This window comes from Amphiura filiformis, chromosome 12, assembly GCF_039555335.1.
Source record: "Amphiura filiformis chromosome 12, Afil_fr2py, whole genome shotgun sequence".
In the NCBI taxonomy this organism is placed as follows: domain Eukaryota; kingdom Metazoa; phylum Echinodermata; class Ophiuroidea; order Amphilepidida; family Amphiuridae; genus Amphiura; species Amphiura filiformis.
Window position 1 is genome coordinate 19530822 of NC_092639.1, and position 20411 is coordinate 19551232.

Below are 20411 nucleotides of genomic sequence, written 5' to 3' on the forward strand. Positions count from 1 at the left end.
CGTTTCCCGCCGTTTATTTGCTTCTGTCAACACTATCAGTGTTGTAGTCGAGTCATTCCCATTAGAGTCCGAGTCAGTGTTCAGAGTCCTCAATGTCCCCATCGACTCCGAGTCTTTGATTAAAATGTCATACATTCGTTTGCTCGGGAGTTTGCTACAGTACAAACCAACATGTATCGATGCAAATATTTGACTCGCGGGATTTGACTATAAAATAATATACAATTATCTAGCCCTAAATATTTTGTCCTACTAAATCACTTGCCACTGGTATTGCCAACAAGAGACCAAGAAACTTTCAAATTTCTCAAACCTAATTCCGATAGCAAGCCGTTTCGTTCTTCAATGTTTCGCTGCGCATGGAAATGTAAACATACGTACCCGGCTGATTGTGTGCTGCAGTACCTGATGCATCATGCATGCACTATTAACTTTCACCTCCGACCTTCTTCACCTGACCTCATCTAGACCATGGAAGAAAGAGATAAGAAGGAACCACAACGAACGCATTCACTTTGTACACTCCCTTTACCGACATTTAATTGACATTGTTATTCATGAGGATTTACTTTGATCAATACCCCGCGTTAAATAGGTGATTGGTATTGTACTCCATGTATTTGCATGTCTTCTGGAGCGTGTCTGAAGGATGATTTGAACTAATGACCTTCCGTGCAAGCACTCTATAGGATTTTCTCTGGTGACGTGATCATCGGTCATTGATGGCCTACATCTTTTTCTTCCATTTCGCCCAATTTTCCCGAACTTTGATGACTTTTTTCTCAGAGTTGGCAGTCTTTGGCACTGAAACGAGTTAGCTTGTTACGATTATACACATATAAACTATTAAATTAAACAGGTTTCATGTACCGGACTCAACCGGAACATTGTACATTATTTAAGAACATTTTGCATCTATTTTTCATCGAAAAAGTCACCAAAATCTTACCTTATTTGCTAAAGATGAAACTCAGCAAAAAAACGGCCGATTTTGATGACCTTTTCGATGTTTTAAAGGACATTTTCTACATAACACGATCAAGAAAACAGTTTGACTGTAGATCCCAAAACAAAGCTACTATTCAAGTTCAGAGCATCAGTGAAATTCCATAATCTTACTTCTGGGTAGCGTTTGTTTGTTCTTGGATGGGTTTGTTATAGTTTTTTTTTTTTAATTATTTCGCCAAGCATCGATCGCGGTAAATGGATCATACATGAAAGTAAGTACCATTGATAGCTTTTCTTTTCATGCGTCAATAGATATGCGGATTAAAACTTGGCCGATCGAAGTCGTTGTGGTTCCTTCTCATCTCTTTCTTCCATGTCTAGACTACTGCATTTGTCGATATAGGGATGGCAACATTGCGGCTGTTTTCTTGTTGATTTCGACTTATTTCATTACCACTATTGAAAATTATGTGAAAATAATTTTTTTAATATTTTGCTACATTTCTCTTTCGGAAACTGCACTTCTTGCTGTTATAGTCTGTATGCCTTCCTAGAGGCTGTAGGCCTAAAGTAGAATCAACTTGAATTGTGTGATTTTCTCACTGCTAATTCAAGGAATCAATGAAGCAATGAGACCCTTTGAGTGGGATAAGGGATTCAACTAGTAATGAGGATTCTTTCAAAGCGATGATAATTGGACAAAAGTAGGAGAAATGAAACATTCTCATTCAAATGAATGAATACTATAACATGTCAACCACCTGCCACATTTTTAAAATGAAAAAAATTAAAACTTAAAATCTAGATTAATGTAATAACATGCAAAATATCCAAATAAGCATAATTATACCTGATATCATTTGAAGTTAAGTCAGTCATATAGTTGGTCGAATCCAACCAAAAGTGTCCACGGGCCAAAAATAAAAGTCCGAAATACTGAAAATGTCTCCACAATTTTTCCTTTTGCCCATTGATTGATGACATATTGGCCTTATAGGAACCAAAAGTGCCATTACTAATCTTGAAAAATAAATCCAGGACGTGTGATAGTAAATGTGATATCAAAACCCAATGTTACCTACGAATACCACTAGGATGCTTTCACTATCGCAATACTAATCAACCTAAAACAAATGGAATATTCCCATTAACGCTTTTTTTCGTGTAATGTAGACCACAGGGTGTCAGGAAAATGCTAGCTCAACCAGAAAATATTTTTTTAATTTTTATAACGCGATCAATATGATCTTAGTCAATTTATGCTAGTATATTTTTGAAAATGAAGTTTAGGTCAGTTTCTGTATTTTATTTATCAAATGAGTATGAATCAATTTACACATTGTATAAGAACGAGTAGGATATATGTTTTCAAGAATATTAGGAATTATACGCATACACCTAACGCTTTATACAATGAAAAGGTGAAGAAACCCGGGTATTCGTAGGTAACATGAGCGATGTAACAATATCTATATTGAGTTTAGAGGTTTAAATTTGGCTATTATGGTAATGAATTAATAAAATGGTAGTTTTAGATCTCTTTCAGATGGTACGTCCAAATGAATAAATGCTATTACCTTAGATCAAAATTTTTTGATGCTTTTAGCAAGATTTTGACCACTTCATTTTGACATACAAGTAGTTAATCAGCAATTTTACATAATAAATAATTGTTTCATGAATCCGTATATGGGTAATAATAGTGTCCTGGGGTACCGCTTAAAGTTTTTGACAATTAATTTCCATTGGTAGGGACACTTCATTACACATGTCATGTATTATGCTGTATTCGTAAGTAACATTTCAGTATTTGTAGGTAAGAATTAGACGTTTGGTGGATATCGCAATCAAAACTTCATTTTATAAAGCACTTTGAATGTATTATTTTCTTTATGTGCGTTTATTGATACTTTAGACCCTATCATGTATTAATAATGTCGGTTCACAGCGGTTGAAAGAGGATTGAAGTAAGAAACAAAGGCACTAAAGTGACTTTAATTTGCTTAATTGCACACAAATCGCTTAAAACCGTTATTGCAGACTTGTGAAGTCCATCTTGGAGTCAGTTACGTCTTGTGGCCTTTCGTTTGAGGGCAACTACAATTAGCTTTATACCAGGGTCCATCACTGTGTTGTCTAGATCATGAGACAATGAGAACAGTCGTTTTTTCCATGGTATTCGTAGGTAACCTTAGCGAAAACGTCAAAAGTTACCTTCGAATAATGATCAATTTGGACACAAATTACTCAGAAACCAGAAGGTCGGTAAACATTTAAAATGAAGCACACATGACAGTTGAAAAATCCAAGTATTTATCCCCTTCTAATCTTCTTTGAACCTGATTTTTAGTAAATGAGCAGACCGTCGTCTATTTCAGTACATATTTTTCAACAATTAAGCCGTATTCACTTTTGCATGGTGGGCATGTATGTGAATTCGCAACTTTCATTGAGATATGATTTGATAGCAAACATACAGGCCTTCGTTATGTACTAATATGGGCATTGGCATGAATGGCGGTGTTTCACAATACTGTCATGATGTCAAATTGTATTCGTAGGTAACATTCGGTTACCGAAATTTACCTACGAATACTTGCTTTTATTGTTGACATCTCAGAAATGTTTAAACGCAGGCTATTGAAACTTAATAGAAATAAAGAGTGTATTACCCTGCACCTATTGCTTAACTATATTGTTTACTATTCTCTCACTTTGTGGAAATGACACAGCTTTTAACATGTATTCGGAGGTAATGCATATTTTTACCAAACCTACCTTTGTGCCATTTAGAATTTCTGGCAGCTAAACACAATAATAAAGATGTCCGAATACAATGCATGTCAGTATTGGACATATCAAAGCTTGTATCAATTGCGCATTTATTAGTGATTTCCATTTTTTGAAGATATATCTAGTGCTATGAAAAATTGTATTCGTAGGTAATGTAAAAAAATACCACTCAAAAAATTATCACCAAAAATTCATAATTATGTACAAATATGAGAAAAATTGAACAGGCAATCTTTGAATACACACCTTTCAGGAAATCAATTTAGATTCAATCCAATGACTTCTTTTCATAACTGATTTAGATGTTTTTAAAAATACTTTAAGAAATATTTTGAAATAATGGGTAAAAATAGCATGTTTTGGGGTCTCTGTGTCTAAGTTTTTCACAGAAGGGGGTCTTATTATATATGGCGCGAAGCGTATGATCAAGGCGAATAAACACAATACAAAAACGAATGCCAATTGATTAATACTTTTAAGTTATGGCCCTGAACATGCCGTGTACACTTTTCGTTGGATTCGACCAGTTACATGTAGTCATCGTGTGTAGGTTGTAGCAGAGTGGATGAATGATTTTGCTTAGTGTGGACTCAATTTCGATCTAAGAAACCATCGGAATTTGTTATAGGTTTGCGTTGCTAACAGAACAACCATGAAATTAGTAGCTATTAGGGGCTGTGCAATAATTATGAGCCCTGGGGGAGGGTAAAATTGGGCCCCCCCCCCCCCAATTTTACCCTCCCCCAGGGCTCAAGAAATTTTTGGCTAGCCAAAAGGGGCAAGCTATTTTTGGCAAGCCAAGAGGGGGGAGGGCAAGCGATTTTTGGCACACATTCATGGGGCGCCTTTTAAATAAATTAATAAATAATAGATTTATAGTACGCTACGCACAGGCACAACACCTAGACGTTGATCCACAAGCCTCAGTACACTTGACAGGTTGTCGCTGACGTCATTCCATAAACCATTTAACAACAAATCAGGGACTTTGCTGCTACAAGAGCGCACACCATAGACATTCCACAAATAACCATCGCAACCAGGATCAGCTCCCAGAGTTTCGTACGGGTTACAACGAGAAAATTAGCAGTAAATTCCTTGTCCATGGGAATTTCAAGCTAACTAAATTTTTCCACAAGAGCATACTAGGCACCGTCAGGTTCGAACCCGCAACCTCTCGCACCATTGTCGAACGTCTTAACCATTGAGCTAAGGGGCTGTGCAATAATTATGAGCCCTGGGGAGGATAAAATTGGAGAAATTTTTGGCGAGCCGGAAGGGAGGGGGTGGGGGCAAGCAATTTTTGGCAAGCCGAGAGGGGGGCAAGCGATTTTTGGCACACATTCATGGGGCGCCTTTTAATTAAATAAAACGCTCTAAAAAGGTTTAGGAAGTACGCACATCTTCCTGCTCGCTGCACTCGCAACATGTATTTAGACCATTTAAGGTTTGTAAATTGGGATCCCCAAAAATTGGCATGCGCAAGGGGGAGGGGCAAAGAACTTTTGGCAGGCCGAGAGGGGGGAAAGCGATTTTTGGCGGGCCGATGAGGGTGGGCAAGCGATTTTGGGCGAGCCGTTTGGAAATTTTACCTCCCCCGGGTCATAATTATTGCACAGCCTCTAACTTGACTGCCAAAGACAACAACATAGTGACAACTGACAAGACAACAACACAGTGACAAGTTTTTCTTCTTTATTATCAGTTACATTTTACACATCATCATTTGTAACAAATGTACATTCAATAATTTACCTTTTCATAGTTAAGCCGTAGCTAACACTGAATTACATTGCAAAATTGGATGAGATATTATTGTAATGAAATGAATATAATAAAATATAGTAACGAACGGTAGAAAATTTACTATGACAGAAAATTGCTATACAAATTTGCAACTCAGTTCATATCCGGTAGCATCGGCAGCAATTAACGTAGCATAAGGTTACAGTATGTATTTTCAATTAATTCAGTATTTCGTAACATTCTCTTTTTGTACCATGTATGGTATGTTTCAGTAGATATTCTCAAAAAATGTTATTTCCAAAACCTCAGTTGATTCCGATTTTGCGTTAGCGAGTTATACATAATTATGTGAATTACATACGCCTCCACAGCCCACTGTATTGTAAGTGTAATTAATATAAGTTCGTTCTGCTAACAGAAAATGAATACAAATTTGCCAAACGAATGAATCTGCAAGAAATATTTGGCACACAAACATTATGATATGCCAGAGGTTTCCGATGGTATACAAATCTCAACCTTTTCTTAGACAAAAAGTGAGCTATTAAAGGCTGTGAATCACAAAATGCCCCTTTAACCTGGGATTCAATTGTGTTACATGTGCATTCTCAATTACTTACATGTATAATTTCACAATGTATATATCTCAATAAAAATTCCTTAAAAAAGAATAGGCGAGCAACTGAGAAATATGCAAGAGACATGTTTGAACGGGAATGATCCTATAGGCTCTTACAACATACTAAATAGGTAAGAATGAACATCCATTAAGTGACATAATTGAGACAATAGGGAGTTTTCGATTTCCACGCCGGATGGCGTAAAATACTAAACGTTGTCGTCGTCGCCACGACGGTTGTCAAACTCTTCGCGTGTTGTAGAATGAGGAAAACGACGCATTACAAAATCGACGACGACAACGTTTGGTGTTTTACCGTCGCAGAACCATCCGTCGTGTAAATCGGAAACTCCCTAATGAGATCAAGTGGAATACATGTTGGTTTAATACCAGGTATATTAAGAAATTGTATAAGAAAAATATTAAATGAACAGCATACAGTTTAGGTTCTAATGAAAAATAGACAAAGTTAGAACAATACCGGTAGTATGTTTACTGCTAATGTTTGTGGTAAAATCAAGAAAACCTCATTTAACTGGTGCAATGCTGTTGCATAATAAAGGTGGATGATTGAGATTATGTGTATCCAAAGTACCATTTGTAGCCGAGGCTTTTTGATTGTGATCTCTTCAACTTTGCTAGATTTTGTCGTATAGACACTTCGTAAGTTTGCATTTCCATCAATCATAACTCTCAAAAGGTCCAAAGGTCCGAACTTCTCCGGGGTGTGCATCTAATTTCTGGAATAGCCAAACACTCACATATGACCAAATCAACTACCAATCAATAGTTTTATCGATAGATAATGACCGATCAATAGACAGAATGTGCAAAATATCATTCAAAAGTAAAAGAAAAACTCCAAAAGGTCATAATCTATATTTAAAGTCAGAAACAGTCACCATGATCATAGGGGACTATAAACAGGCAAAACAGAAACGCTCACACACACCGTCTCACAAGTAACTCATAATTATAATACTACTTTTTGAGGTCGATGCATGATTATCAACTTAGAGTTTTGATGAGTTTGCATATAAATCCCTTTTAATCATATCAGCACTTTTCTCTGCTATCATACCGACTGGTGCTACGGTGTTCCCTGAAGTCAAATGTGGCATAATCGACGCATCAACAACTCTGAGTTTACCAAGTCCACGTACCCTGAAAGAGAAACATAACATGACATGACGTTTAATTATGTTCTTGTAATTGTTTCTCTCTTTTCTCCTTTACTTAAAATGCATCGTGGTGTTAATGTTTCGGAATTAAACATCGTTTAAAGTTGGTATTAACCCTGGAATTATGGAAACTTTTGGAACTTACGGAACCTGCTAAATTGTTGGTCTAAAGTATATAAAATTATACATGTTTAGAATGGCAAACTTGATGAATCCATCTGTGAGGTAAAATTTGGGCGAAATGCTCAGTTTTAAAGAAAATCCCCCCTCCCCAAAACAAAGTTTTTTTCTTAACCCATTCAAAAATTTCGGAAAAACGTGACAAAAAATTTACTTTTATTTTCAACTATTTCTTGTGAAATTATCACAATTCAAAAAATTGAAAAAACGAGTCCTAGATATCTATATCTAGTTTTTTTTTTTAATTAATAAAAAAGAATTTCTACTCAAGAATTTTTTGTTACGTTTTCCGAAAAAATTTGGGTTAAAAAAACCGTTTTGGGGGATTTTCTCCAATACTTACCAAAACTGCCCAAATTTGATCTCACAGATGGATTTACCAAATCGTTGACATTCTAAATATGTATGCTTTTATATACTTTAGACCAACAGTTTATGAGGCCCAAAAGTTTCCTTTCCCGGGTTTAGACCTACCTTAATCATGTGATTATTATTATTCAAGTTTCCATTCTATTATTGTGAGATTATTACCTTAGTTCTGGGTCAACAACGGCTGTTCTATCTTTGCTACTTCCCATTTTACATGTACCAATGGGGTGATAGATTGTCCAGGCGAAATGACGAACGAAGTCTGCCAAGTTTTCGTCAGACCATTCATCATGGACATTGCCATGCATGTTTAGGTTGACGAATCTCATTCTAAAAAGGAAGCGTTAAAAACAGCATTTATAATGTAATATATAGATGTGAAGTAAACTGCATAATATTATTATATAACAACGAGAGTAAATAAGACTGGTAGCAGAATTAGAAACGTTGCACGTGAAACAAAATTCATCTAAAAACACTCTTTATCGGCAGTTTAATCAGCCGACATCTGTTATTTTGCACCGTTTTCTTAAATATAGAGCTACATGGAATTTTTTTTGACACTATATAGAAAGGAAGACTCTTACTCAAAGGGTCTCATTGCTTCAGTCTCTGCAATCTTCCTCGAAAGTCGAATACCCTGTAGATCAAACATTGTTTCAAATATAATTTGGTGGTATAAAATAATGACTGCTATTGTTGTCATCATCATTATGATATAAATTTCAATTTCATGTTGCTTCTTTTCTGCTAGTTACGCTTCCTCCACGTGTGGAGGGAGCATAACTAAACTGGTTTCGTTGAAGACTACGATTTGCGAGTCGTTCTGACATATTATCATAATCTGAAAAAAATATGAAAATAATTATGTCGGACTAGCAGAAAATCATCGCCTTTTTACTACAAATAGGGCAAATTTGACAGTTTGCTCATAGATTTAAGTTGGAACATGTGTAAGTATTACAATTATGCCAAAAAATCAGTTTTGAAAAAAAATAAAGGTATATTCTGAAAAAAGATCGTACATTAAGGCTTTAACATGTTATGTCCGATTCATAAAAAATGGCATCACGTGACATCGCGCGTTTTACGTGCCCAGTTCACGTTGGTTCTAGTGCTATCTTTTGCGTACTTACTTCAACCATGACGTCCACGTCTCTCTTGTCCTCTAGGTATCTAGGATCGATAATTGGGTGGGACAATGGATCGGCATCCTTCAATCGAATCTCACCAGTACTTCTTGGATGAAGTGAGATAACCTGGAATGTGAAGCCCTCACGACGAGTAACATCGCCAAGTGCCCGATCATATCCCACTTGAGGGAAAAATCTGCAATGTAGGTATGGTCAATTTAACGTTTTATGCGTTTCTATTCAAGTCATGTTCTAAATGTGTTCCGCTTATTTTATTAATCACGCTTTTCAAGTTCAACTGCCAAAATCGGTGTAAAAACAAACAAAGACTTACACTTCATTATACCTTTCTTTCCTAGTTTCCAAGATAAAACAAGAACTAGAACAACAATTATCGTTTGTCAAAATAACAATTTTCTTCAATAATGAACGCAACGAATGGTGTACCAGTGGCAAGTAAATAGTTATATTAGTATTGTAACGATATTGTAATTGAATACATGAATTCAAAACCCATCCAAGTCCATGGGAAGTGATTTTGAGAAAAAAACCTGTGTATCATTTCAATTCCTTCATTTAGATTTACCTGGTCAATATGGTAAGTTTTACGTGCAAATGAGTGGGTTAAACTGTATTAGGTATGGCGATTAGCATTTCAGGGACTTCGTGGGGGTTCATTTTAAATGGACTTGGGGTGTTTTTTTAACAAAGACAACAATGTTGGAATGAGATTACCACTAGTAAGATAATACAAAATAAAGCAAACAGGTATGTATAATGTTGCTAAGCATTCTGCCATGTAATATAAACCACACACTTTCCTTGATTAAACCCTTTTTTTTCACAAGTCAATCTCCAGCAATGAATGTGTTACAAGTGGACTTTTTATACATGCTGATTTCAATCAATGTGTTACAAGACTCAAATCCTGGACCTGGGTGGTTCTTTCATACATGCTATTTTTCACATGCTCAATAGAAACAGAGGATGAATTTGAGTTGTTCTTTCATACATATGACAGGCCTATGTATAGCAACAATTTGCCATGCTTAACTCAATTTGGCCAAAGTTGGACTTCGGTGGGCTTTGTATTCATGTATTCAATTCTTAGAGTAACCAACTACACTAACGCTGTCATTGTAAATATTTAATCAATAAATCAGAATGATTTGAATCTTGATAAACTGATAATACCTTGAATCTGTCACTGGAAATAACTTGGGTACCAATAGACCGAACTGATAAAACATAGGCTTCATCATTAATTGATAATCTGGCCATTCATGTGTTCTCTGTAAGATCAATTAATACGGTATCTAAAAGATAGTTAAGTATGTGGGTGTCGTAGTGAGGGGGGGTATAGGGGGTGTATAAGCAGCCTCCTCACTTCTAATACGAAATGCATATTTCCTCGGTCTTTATGCATGATTCTTTTTTATCCTCGCTTTGCAGTGTGTATAAGTACAGTGTATGTAAATCTCGCTTTGTAGGGGGGGGGGTAGGGGTGTGTGTGGATGGTATGTGTTGGGAGAGTAAATTAATGTCGGTGTCGGGTGAATGTGTACCTGGTTGCGCATGTTTTAGCAGCAGTTTCCTATTTTTGTTTATGTCAAGCATACCTAGGCATTAACATCTGAAATCTAGGAGTAGGAGATAACGCTGACGAAACTTCGGCTAGGCACAATTGGCTTGGTGACGGGGTCACCTCGATAGCTGGTTGGAGCATTTTTACAGGACAGATAAGTGTAGCCAACAAACGGGTTTATTAGCCTGATCGGAACCGACTGTAACGATGTCTTTTATTATAGGTCATCTGCCCCGCCTTTACCAGATGAACCACAGGGAGAGCGGATAATATTTTTGTTTGGTCCTGTGAGGAATTGAACCGGGACCTCGTGCACCTTTGTCGATCACTTCATTTCTTCACTGGTGCATCTTTCGATTAACTTACCTCAAGCGGTGATCTTATAAATGCTGTAACTTCTGATGTATTGGTCTTTGTTATTCTCTGAGGAGCAATAGGAAATGTATCACTTTTCAATATACAATGATTTTTTTTTACCTTAATTAAATAACATACTCTCGGTTTTATTCAAACAATTGTCATTATACACTAAATAATTATGGAATGAGGTATTCCTGTAAATGAATCAGAAAACCACACCAAGACCAGTTTCTATTTTAGTTGATCTTATTTTTAATATCGTGATTATAGAATGGGCTTAAAATCGCACCCTTTACCTTCTCAGCTGTATAGACGTCACTTCCGGGTTTCACGTCAGCCCTGAGATGTAGCTGTAAATGATCCTGTATGTAAGGAAAAGTTGTCAAACTTTCAAATCATTATCAAATGTTTCAGCAAGCCTTTTTATAAAAGCGAAACTTAATTACATTACAACGAGTGATTTTGCGTGTTTCGTATACGGCTCTCGCAGAAGACGGGACAACCGGGCATGATCATTCATTAAATGATTTAATTCATTATTTGAAATGTTAAAGTGCTCTGCAAAGTAGACGAGTGTTTGCTAAGAAAAGTGAGGGAAGCCATAAAAATCAAACAAAGAAACCAGCCCCAACCTAGGACGAAGGCCAAGACTTTCTCTTTCTAGAAACACCATCACAAAGGATTGAAGGACATTGTAAACATCTAGAAACACTAGAGAATCATTAGTCAGTGTACCAATAGCATTACACCCCGATTACACCGCTGATAACGGAGAATGGCTTCTCTGAAATATTCGGTGTCAAAAAGTGAGCGCTGCCCAGCAAACACAACAGCAAAAGGTTATAAAAGGTTGTCAGAAAACGTTTAAATGTCGGGTTATATAAAGGGTACATTAATGGTATAAAACGTTTTCATAACATTAAATAACATTTGTTGGTAATTTACTGCACAGCAAACACAAATGTTTTACAGAAAACATTTAAATGTCGGGTTATATAAAGGGTATAAAAACGTTTTAATAACATTCCAAAAACATTTTTGAAAACTTGGTACAAATCATTCTAAACAGAATGTTATTTTGGGGTTGAAAAATATTTTGCAAAAATGTTTGCCCAAAATATTTAAAATAACGTTTTTAAAATGTTTTCACGACCTTTATATAACCCGACATTTTTAAATGTTATTAAAACGTTTTGTAAAAAACATTTTAAGAACATTTCTGTGTTTGCTGGGTGCAAATATTTTAACATAATGTTATTTAAGTGTTGACAAAATATTTGGCCAAAAATGTTTGCAAAAATAGTTTACAATGACATTTCGAAAACATTTTTAAAATATTGTTGTATTGTGTTTTCATACAAAACGTTTTAAACGATTTCATGACCTTTATATAACCCGACATTTTAATGTTATTAAAACGTTTTTACCTAAACCAAAACCCAAAATATAACTTATTTAAAACGTTTTAAAAACGTTTTTGTGTTTGCTGGGTGTTGGCCAGTTTTAAAATCTGTGACCTTTGATTAAATTTTATGTTTTCTATCCATCTTTACCTGCAAGTTTTTACCAACAGGTAGGTCCGCAATACATTGTATGCCCATATCCGCTAAGTGTTCTTTAGGTCCTACACCAGATAACATCAAAAGCTGCAAATAGATAGTGTGGTAATTAATTTGTATTCTATATAGTTCATTTCTGCATACTGGCGAATAGCCAATTACCTTAACTTGTCCCTAATATATAACCCATAAAGAGCCTTACGCGAGTCGTCAAGCATTCAGTGGGTTTTTGACATATTATGCAATACTCTTATAAAACTTTTTTTCATTCTAGATCCGTTGGAGTCGTAGAGTTGACTGCACTCTAAAGTTCATGGACTGCTTTGTCCATTGTTTGTATGATTAAGTTCGTAACATTACACGGTATAACGAATAGGTAGGTATTGCCGCATTGAACAAGGACGTGAGGTAACGGGTCTTATGCCGTCGGGCGACAATGGTAAAATCAATGACGTCGCCCTCTATGGTTATTATAATACAAAGGGACGGGATTTATAATATTGAGATTCGTCAGTACGCAGTCATTACGACGAGTTTATGTTAATATTAACAATGATTTTCTTCTTTTGACTGCTTTAATTTTAATGAAAAAATATTGAAGAAATATTCCAAAAAAATACAGAATAGCTGATAAAATTAGCAAATATGAATTAATTCTATTGAGATTGATCATACAGGCTCAAAATAGTCACAATATAATTGCACTCGATTGTTTCATGCTGGATATAATCGCAATTAATCCAGCGACACTCTGTAAAGGTAAATAAACATCTCAAAAAAAGTAACTAACCCCCCTTAAATAATGGCCATTATTCAAAAGGGGCTATTGTATTACAAATCTGTAAAATGCGTTGGAAGCAGAATTTACTTCTGCGCATTTTGACACCTCATTTGATACGATAGCTCAGAAAACAATAAAACACCGGTCAATTTAGGTAGTGAGGTCCAGATTTGAAAGTTGCACTTACATACAAATGTTTACAATACAAAAACACTCAGATTTCATTACACAGATTTCTTTCCATTACACTGAATGCAAAATCAATAGAATTTACTGCAACTTTCAAATATTGGGCTACATTGATTTAAATGTACGCTGTGACGTCAATATTTAGTCAATTGCTACAAATGAGGTGTCACAATGTGCAGAAATAAATTCTGCTTCCAACACATTTTACAGGTTTGTAATATCACCCGTTAAGGGGGTTAGTTACTTTTTTTTGAGATGTTTATTAGGTAGATTCAGTATTGGTCTATTACTGTAGACTGATATTTTAGTAACGGAACCATGTATTTTCTCATGTTTTATCACATCGTCGCATACCTGTGGGGTGTTGATGGCACCTCCGCAAAGAATGACCTCTTTACTTGCAGTGTAAACTTTCTGTCCATCATCTTGCTGCACGACTACACCGGTTGCTATATTGCCTTCAAAAGTTATCTGCATGAATATGAAAAAATAGTCTGCCGATATTTGTATTTATATCTATAAGGTAATTTAAAGAAAGTAGGAAAGATAGATTAACTAGTTCTGTCTTGATGATAAAACTGAACTGGACCAAACTGAACTTCATGATGAGAGCGAGAGGCATGGCAGTAGAACGAACGGGACGCGTTATTTCTTTCTGCAACCATAATGGGCCGCAATGCGATAACACATACATACATACATACATACATACATACATACATAAAGGTGATTTAAGGCGCTTATGCAAAAAATTGATCTAAACGCACAAAACTACATTACCAACAACAAACAATAACCAGCCAGTGGAAAACAAGAAAAGTCAATGTAAAGACAAAATGAAAAATACTAAAAATTGTACAAGTGAGTTTTCAGCAGCTTTTTGAATTGTGTGAGAGAAGAAGCTTCCCGTACGTTCCGTGGCAGGCTGTTCCAGATGGACGGTCCAGCAGCTGTAAATGACTTATCACCACATGTTAACTTGCACATGGGAATGTTTAGGAGAGTTCTGTCCAGGGCAGATCTTGTAACAGGGCCACTGGACGGTGTTGGCTTAAGACTAATTGAATCGATGAGGTATCGCGGAGCAGAGTCAGTCAGGCACTTATAAATCAGAAGACAGAGTTTGAATTGGATGCGGTTGCTAATCGGAAGCCAATGAAGATTGTTCATGAGAGGTTTTGGATCAGTACGTCTAGGGACGGAGAAAATTAGCTTGGATGCTTTGTGTTGAAGGGATTGAAGGCGGCGAAGATCTTGAGACTTGAGTCCATAGAGAAGGCTGTTACCATAGTCCAAACGCGAAAGTATAAGGGCCCGGACAACATGATGTTTAGTGTCCGTATCCAAATGATGCTCTATTCTTCTGATGTTGCGAAGCTGGAGGTTGACAGAGGAAACGATGGAGTTCACCTGTTTTGTCATAGACATATGACTGTCAAAAATCACCCCGAGGTTACGCACATTTAGAGATGGTTTTATAATGCTTTGGCCAACTTTAAGTTCAAGATTCGGAAGCTTTTGAAGGCGATAATGGGATCCAGCAATGAAAAATTCTGTTTTGTCACTGTTCAGTTTGAGTTTATTTATATTCATCCAGTTTTGCAGTTCGTGGATACAGGCTTCAAGAGTTTGTAACGCCTTCTCAGCAGCGCCCGGGATGTTAGGACAAAAGGAAACATACAATTGAGTATCGTCTGCATATATATGAAATGAGACATTATGTTTACGAATTATGTCCCCCACAGGCAAGGTATAAATAACAAACATCATTGGCCCAATCACAGAACCCTGTGGAACACCAAATACAAGAGGGCTTGAATTGGAAACACAACCATCAATAAATACACGACTACTTCTACAATTAAGATATGTACGAACCCATTGCAATGCATTACCAGACAAACCAATTCTATCCTGTAAACGTTTGAGCATGATACCATGGTCGATGGTATCGAATGCCGCAGACAGATCTAAAAGTGCAAGAAGGACAACTTCCCCTCTGTCTACGGCATTCAACACATCACTTTTCACCTTTAAGAGAGCGGTTTCAGTACTTGTGTTGGCTTTGTAAGCCGATTGATAGATTTCACCTAAATTACAGTCATAGATATGATTTGTTATTTGCTGAGTTACAACCTTTTCAATGAGTTTGGATATAAAAGACACATTTGCTACCGGCCTGTAATTTTTAAGTTCATCATGATCAAGAGAAGATTTCTTAATGATAGGAGATATAACAGCTTTGCCAAGAGGTTCCGGGAAAATACCAGATGAGAGAGACACATTAATGATATGAGTAATTGATGGAATAAAACGCTCAATGTGGTCTTTCATCAACCAAGTAGGGATTGGATCAAGGATACAAGTACTGGTGGAGGAAGCATTGACAAGTTTGCAAACATCTTCCTCAGAGACCAACATGAAATCACTGAACACATGTTCAGTGCGGTAGTCAACAAATTGAGATTGGGTACCAGGATGCAAATCAAGACATTCTCTGATCGTGGTGACCTTATCATTGAAGAAAGTGGCAAACTGGTTGCACAAACTCACAGTGGAGTCTGAGGAAGGGAGGATACGCGTATTTTGGTTCAGAAGGGTTTTTACATTCTGAAACATACCCTTGACATCGCTATTGGCAAATTTGTTTTGATAGAATTTAGCTTTCTCAGAATCAATAAGATTATTAACAGCATTCTTTTGATCAAGATAAGCTCGCTTATCCTCATCAGATCCGGTCTTGCGCCATTTACGTTCTAACTTTCTACGCACTTGCCTTTCTTCTTTGATAGTACTATTATACCATGGAAAGCGGGTTCTTACCGTGCGCATTTTAACAACCTCTGGGGCGTGGTGATCAAGAATATCCCGGACCTTGCTATCAAATAAGATAATCAAGTTGTCAATAGGATCATTAAGTTCAGTAAAGTATTCCAGTTCAGTAATAAGATCACTTCTAAATTGCTCATTATCAATGAGTTTATAATTCCTTACTCTACTGGGTTTCTTGGTTTGAGATGGCCTTTTCCGATTCAGGTAACAATGAACCATGCTATGGTCCGGCAGGAAAATGCCCTGAGAAAGACAATTGTGAACAAGATTATCTTCAGGTCTTGAAATAATCAAATCTAAAATGTTACCAGACCTGTGAGTGGGTTGGTTAACGTGTTGGTGAAACCCAGAGACCTCAAGGCATGTCAAAAATCGTCTGACATCAGATTTCCATGGTTTATTAACATGCACATTGAAATCCCCGAGTAACACAACCTTATTAGGGAACAAGGCTATCTCACCCATGAAATCCTCAAACTCATTAAGAAAGGTAGATGTTAATAATCCATTCTTTTTTTTGGAATGAGGGGTCTGTAGATGACAATATATTGAATGCCATAAGCCGGGTCAATTACAGAAGCAGATTCAAAGGTGGTAACACTATGTTGAAGCTGAACAGTGTGCAGTTTTAAAGAACTTTTTGAGATAATTGCAATGCCACCATGACCACTTGTACCTCTGGGTACATTAACAAACGAATACCCTGGAGGGCTACATTCACCAATTACAACATTATCATTCTGATTTAACCACGTTTCTGTTATAAACATAATGTCAACATTATCACCAATAAGGCAGTCAGATACAGATGTAGTTTTATGTCTAACTGATGTGGGGTTCCATAAACGAATATTAAGACAGTCTCTTGTGTTGATGGATGTTGTAGGTCTACTTATTCTGGAATCAATATGTGCTGATGTAGGCCTTGATTTGGGTTTTTTGCCACCTCTACTTCCACGGTGACGCCATCGTTTTCTCTTGTTAGTCTTTCGGGGTGGTGTAGATTCATGATGATGAGTTAAACATGGTTGCTTTAAGAGATTAAGTGAGTCCAGTTTTGACAGGTTTCAGTTGTTAGCGGGCAGTTGGTATAATTGGTAGTAGACAATCCACATAAGAAGAAAGCTGTGTATTGAAAACTTAATGTCATATTTGACTGAGATGATTTGGATGAGGGCTGATCACACTCCATATTGAAAATACATTGATTAGTCACTGGTAGTGGAGGATAATCACTTCCACTTGGTAGGATGATAAGTTAGTACATACATAGTACATACATGTAATTATAGGCCTATGAGGCTAGATATAACACGAGTTTATTACCATTATTATTTCCTCTTACTTAATAAAATAAAAAGCAATCGATAGAATTAAAATTCTACAACGGTTTACCTGGGGGTTCGAACCCACAATCTATGTATCCATAGTCTAATGCCTACACATACTGCAGTTACTGTCCGTTTTCCTATACACAATACACAGTGCTCTTTCCCATTGACGCGTGACCTCTACAAATAGCCCTACGTTAAAAGTATGGTGATATGACTAGTTAACGTCGCTGTGTGAAAAATAACCGGCCAATATTAAAAGTACTCTTCTAAAGTTCTAGAAAATATAGTTTTTTAACATGTCCTACATTTTTAGCTAATTTAGATGTTTGGAAATATTCGTACTTTGGTGTTTTAGTTAATGTTATAGGTAATAGTACATTGCCTAGTTAACGTCGCTGTGTGAAAAATAACCGGCCAATATTAAAAGTACTCTTCTAAAATTCTAGACAATATAGTTTTGTAACATGTCCTAAATTTTTAGCTAATTTAGGTGTTTGGAGAGGTCGTACTTTTGTGTTTTAGGAAGGATATGTAAACGACAGATAACACCAAAAATATGAAGAAATTATTTCCAAACCGTGTTAAGTCAACAATCATTATGTTGCTCATTTTCAAGAATGCTGGTTTACAAAAAGCACGCCATTGTCTCATTTCGTGAACAAAAGTACACGTACCATTGTTTCCTTTCGTTTCCTTTATAATCGGTTACCCAACTGAAGCTATAATACAAACTTTATTGCCTTATCGCACATGAAAACAGTCACATGTGCACAGCCAGAGAAGATCCGATTTAATCAGTTGAGCTGTTTCAATGAGTGTTATCTTGGTTTAATAGCTTTTAATGGGGTTAAGTCCTGCAAAGGTCGAGATGAATTCTACTGTAGACATGACTGCATCATGACGACTGTGCTATGATTCGTTGTGCCAGAAAGGTGTTTGTTTATGATACTTATTGATTACGGAATAAAGTGCATACACACAATATACTATTACTAGTACTAGTATATTAGTACTAATAAATACGTATATAATCCTAACCCTAACCCTAACCCTAATCCTAAGCCTAACCCTAACCCTAACCCTAACCCTAACCCTAACCCTAACCCTAACCCTAACCCCCTAACCCTAACCCTAACCCTAACCTTAACCCTAACCCTAACCCCTAACCCGTACCCTAACCCTAACCATAAGACCCTAACCCTGACAATAATGAACCTTGCCTCGGGCTATGCGGTTAGTGATATATTGCGGCCCATTATGGTTGCAGAAAGAAATTAAGCGAACGGGACAGGCTTGCTTTTGGCACCAGTTCCATGGGCTCTGGAACCTTACGGTATTTAGATGATGTTTTAATTGCAGGATAGAATTTTAGAGAATTATAAACGTATTCCAATGCAGTGTACTGTCATCATTACGTTACATCTGTCTGAAACACAATGTGCGTTTTCACCTCACAACCTTAAAAAAACACACCGAGGTTTTCTATCTGCCTTTAAAGTAACCACAAACATAAGTGGTCATAGTTATAACCGGAGACTGTTACAGTACATGTCGACACAGATGGTCAACGAGTTACAAGATAATCTTGTGCTCTAATTTTTAAAATTATTAAAATAAAATAATTATTAAAATTAAAAAATTAATTATTAAAATTAATTATAAAAAATTAATTAATTAATTAAATTAATTTTAAATTAATTAATAAATTAATTTAATTAATTAATTAATTAATTAATTAATTAATTAATTTAATTAATTAATTAAAATTAATTATAAAATTAATTATAAAATTAATTATTAAAATACGAAGAAGGGACTTTTGTCTGAAGGAATTTGGTTGACAAAGGGTGACGCTACAGGAGCTATTTATTGACTTATTTACCAGTGTTACATGGTCTTTCGGCACCTGTATACCTAGTTGTAATTTATCCATACCTTTGTGACATGTGCTTTGGTGAGTACTTTCAGATTGGCTCTACCAATTACGGTATGAAGGTAGCCCGTTGAAGAGCTGCTGCGTTCCCCATTAAAATCAATGGCCGCTGGAAAAGGTCCAAATCCAATCTGAATGAAAATGTATTCAGGTGTAAGTCAATTGTGATACTATTATATTACAATCAACATCAAATTATAAGAAAAATGCAATTTGTATTAACAGAATTTCAAGTCGAGCGTTCATAAAAAAGGTGGTACTTTTCCACTGTGTGCGGTTGGTACAATAATTACAATAATTGTAATTTATACTTGCATTTTGTCCACTATTAATGTCTACTTTGGTATGTCCCAGTTTAACACCTGTTAATTTAAAAACAGAAAATTAAAAATATTGGTTACCATCATTTCAACATGTTGAGGTAGAAGATGGAACATATTTTAATAGATATGTCACATACCATGCATACGGGCACATTTGCCCATGTTATTATAATATTTTGCTGTAAACCTTTGACCATGTTGACAACATTTTGAAAGTGCCGACAATATAATCACAAAGTTGAACGAAATATAGATAATTTTGCTGTCCAGTAGTCTCGTGTTGTTTACTGCCTTTGCATTCAACTGCACCCGCTATGTAGGAGGTCACTTCGAAACTTACTGCCTACAAGCTGTTATGGCAGCGGGGAGGTGGTCACAAGCTTATTTATAAATACGTATTTATAAACATAGTCGAAGCATACTGAAGAAAATCATTATATCTTCACATGTCCACCAACGTTCCAATATTTTGTGGCAACTATTTGTGCATAGGAGCGTTTGCGATTTCTAACGCTTAATCCCCTCAACGCATACGCCAGCTAAATC

General features: G+C 36.2%; 1 protein-coding gene across 1 annotated transcript in view; it reads right to left on the bottom strand.

The window, feature by feature from the left end:
• Positions 1-6227: 6227 nt before the first annotated feature.
• The window catches only part of LOC140166690 (uncharacterized), a 45245-nt gene continuing 31061 nt past the window's right edge, over positions 6228-20411 (bottom strand). The window contains exons 14-24 of the mRNA XM_072190188.1: positions 19858-19904; positions 19545-19673; positions 13798-13914; positions 12468-12560; positions 11211-11276; positions 10921-10977; positions 10164-10261; positions 8973-9165; positions 8424-8476; positions 7999-8166; positions 6228-7270 (exon numbers count right to left, since the gene is read on the bottom strand). Of these exons, the coding sequence (XP_072046289.1) occupies positions 7120-7270; positions 7999-8166; positions 8424-8476; positions 8973-9165; positions 10164-10261; positions 10921-10977; positions 11211-11276; positions 12468-12560; positions 13798-13914; positions 19545-19673; positions 19858-19904 (1172 nt within the window). The 3' untranslated portion in view covers positions 6228-7119. The remainder of the gene's footprint in view (positions 7271-7998; positions 8167-8423; positions 8477-8972; positions 9166-10163; positions 10262-10920; positions 10978-11210; positions 11277-12467; positions 12561-13797; positions 13915-19544; positions 19674-19857; positions 19905-20411) is intronic.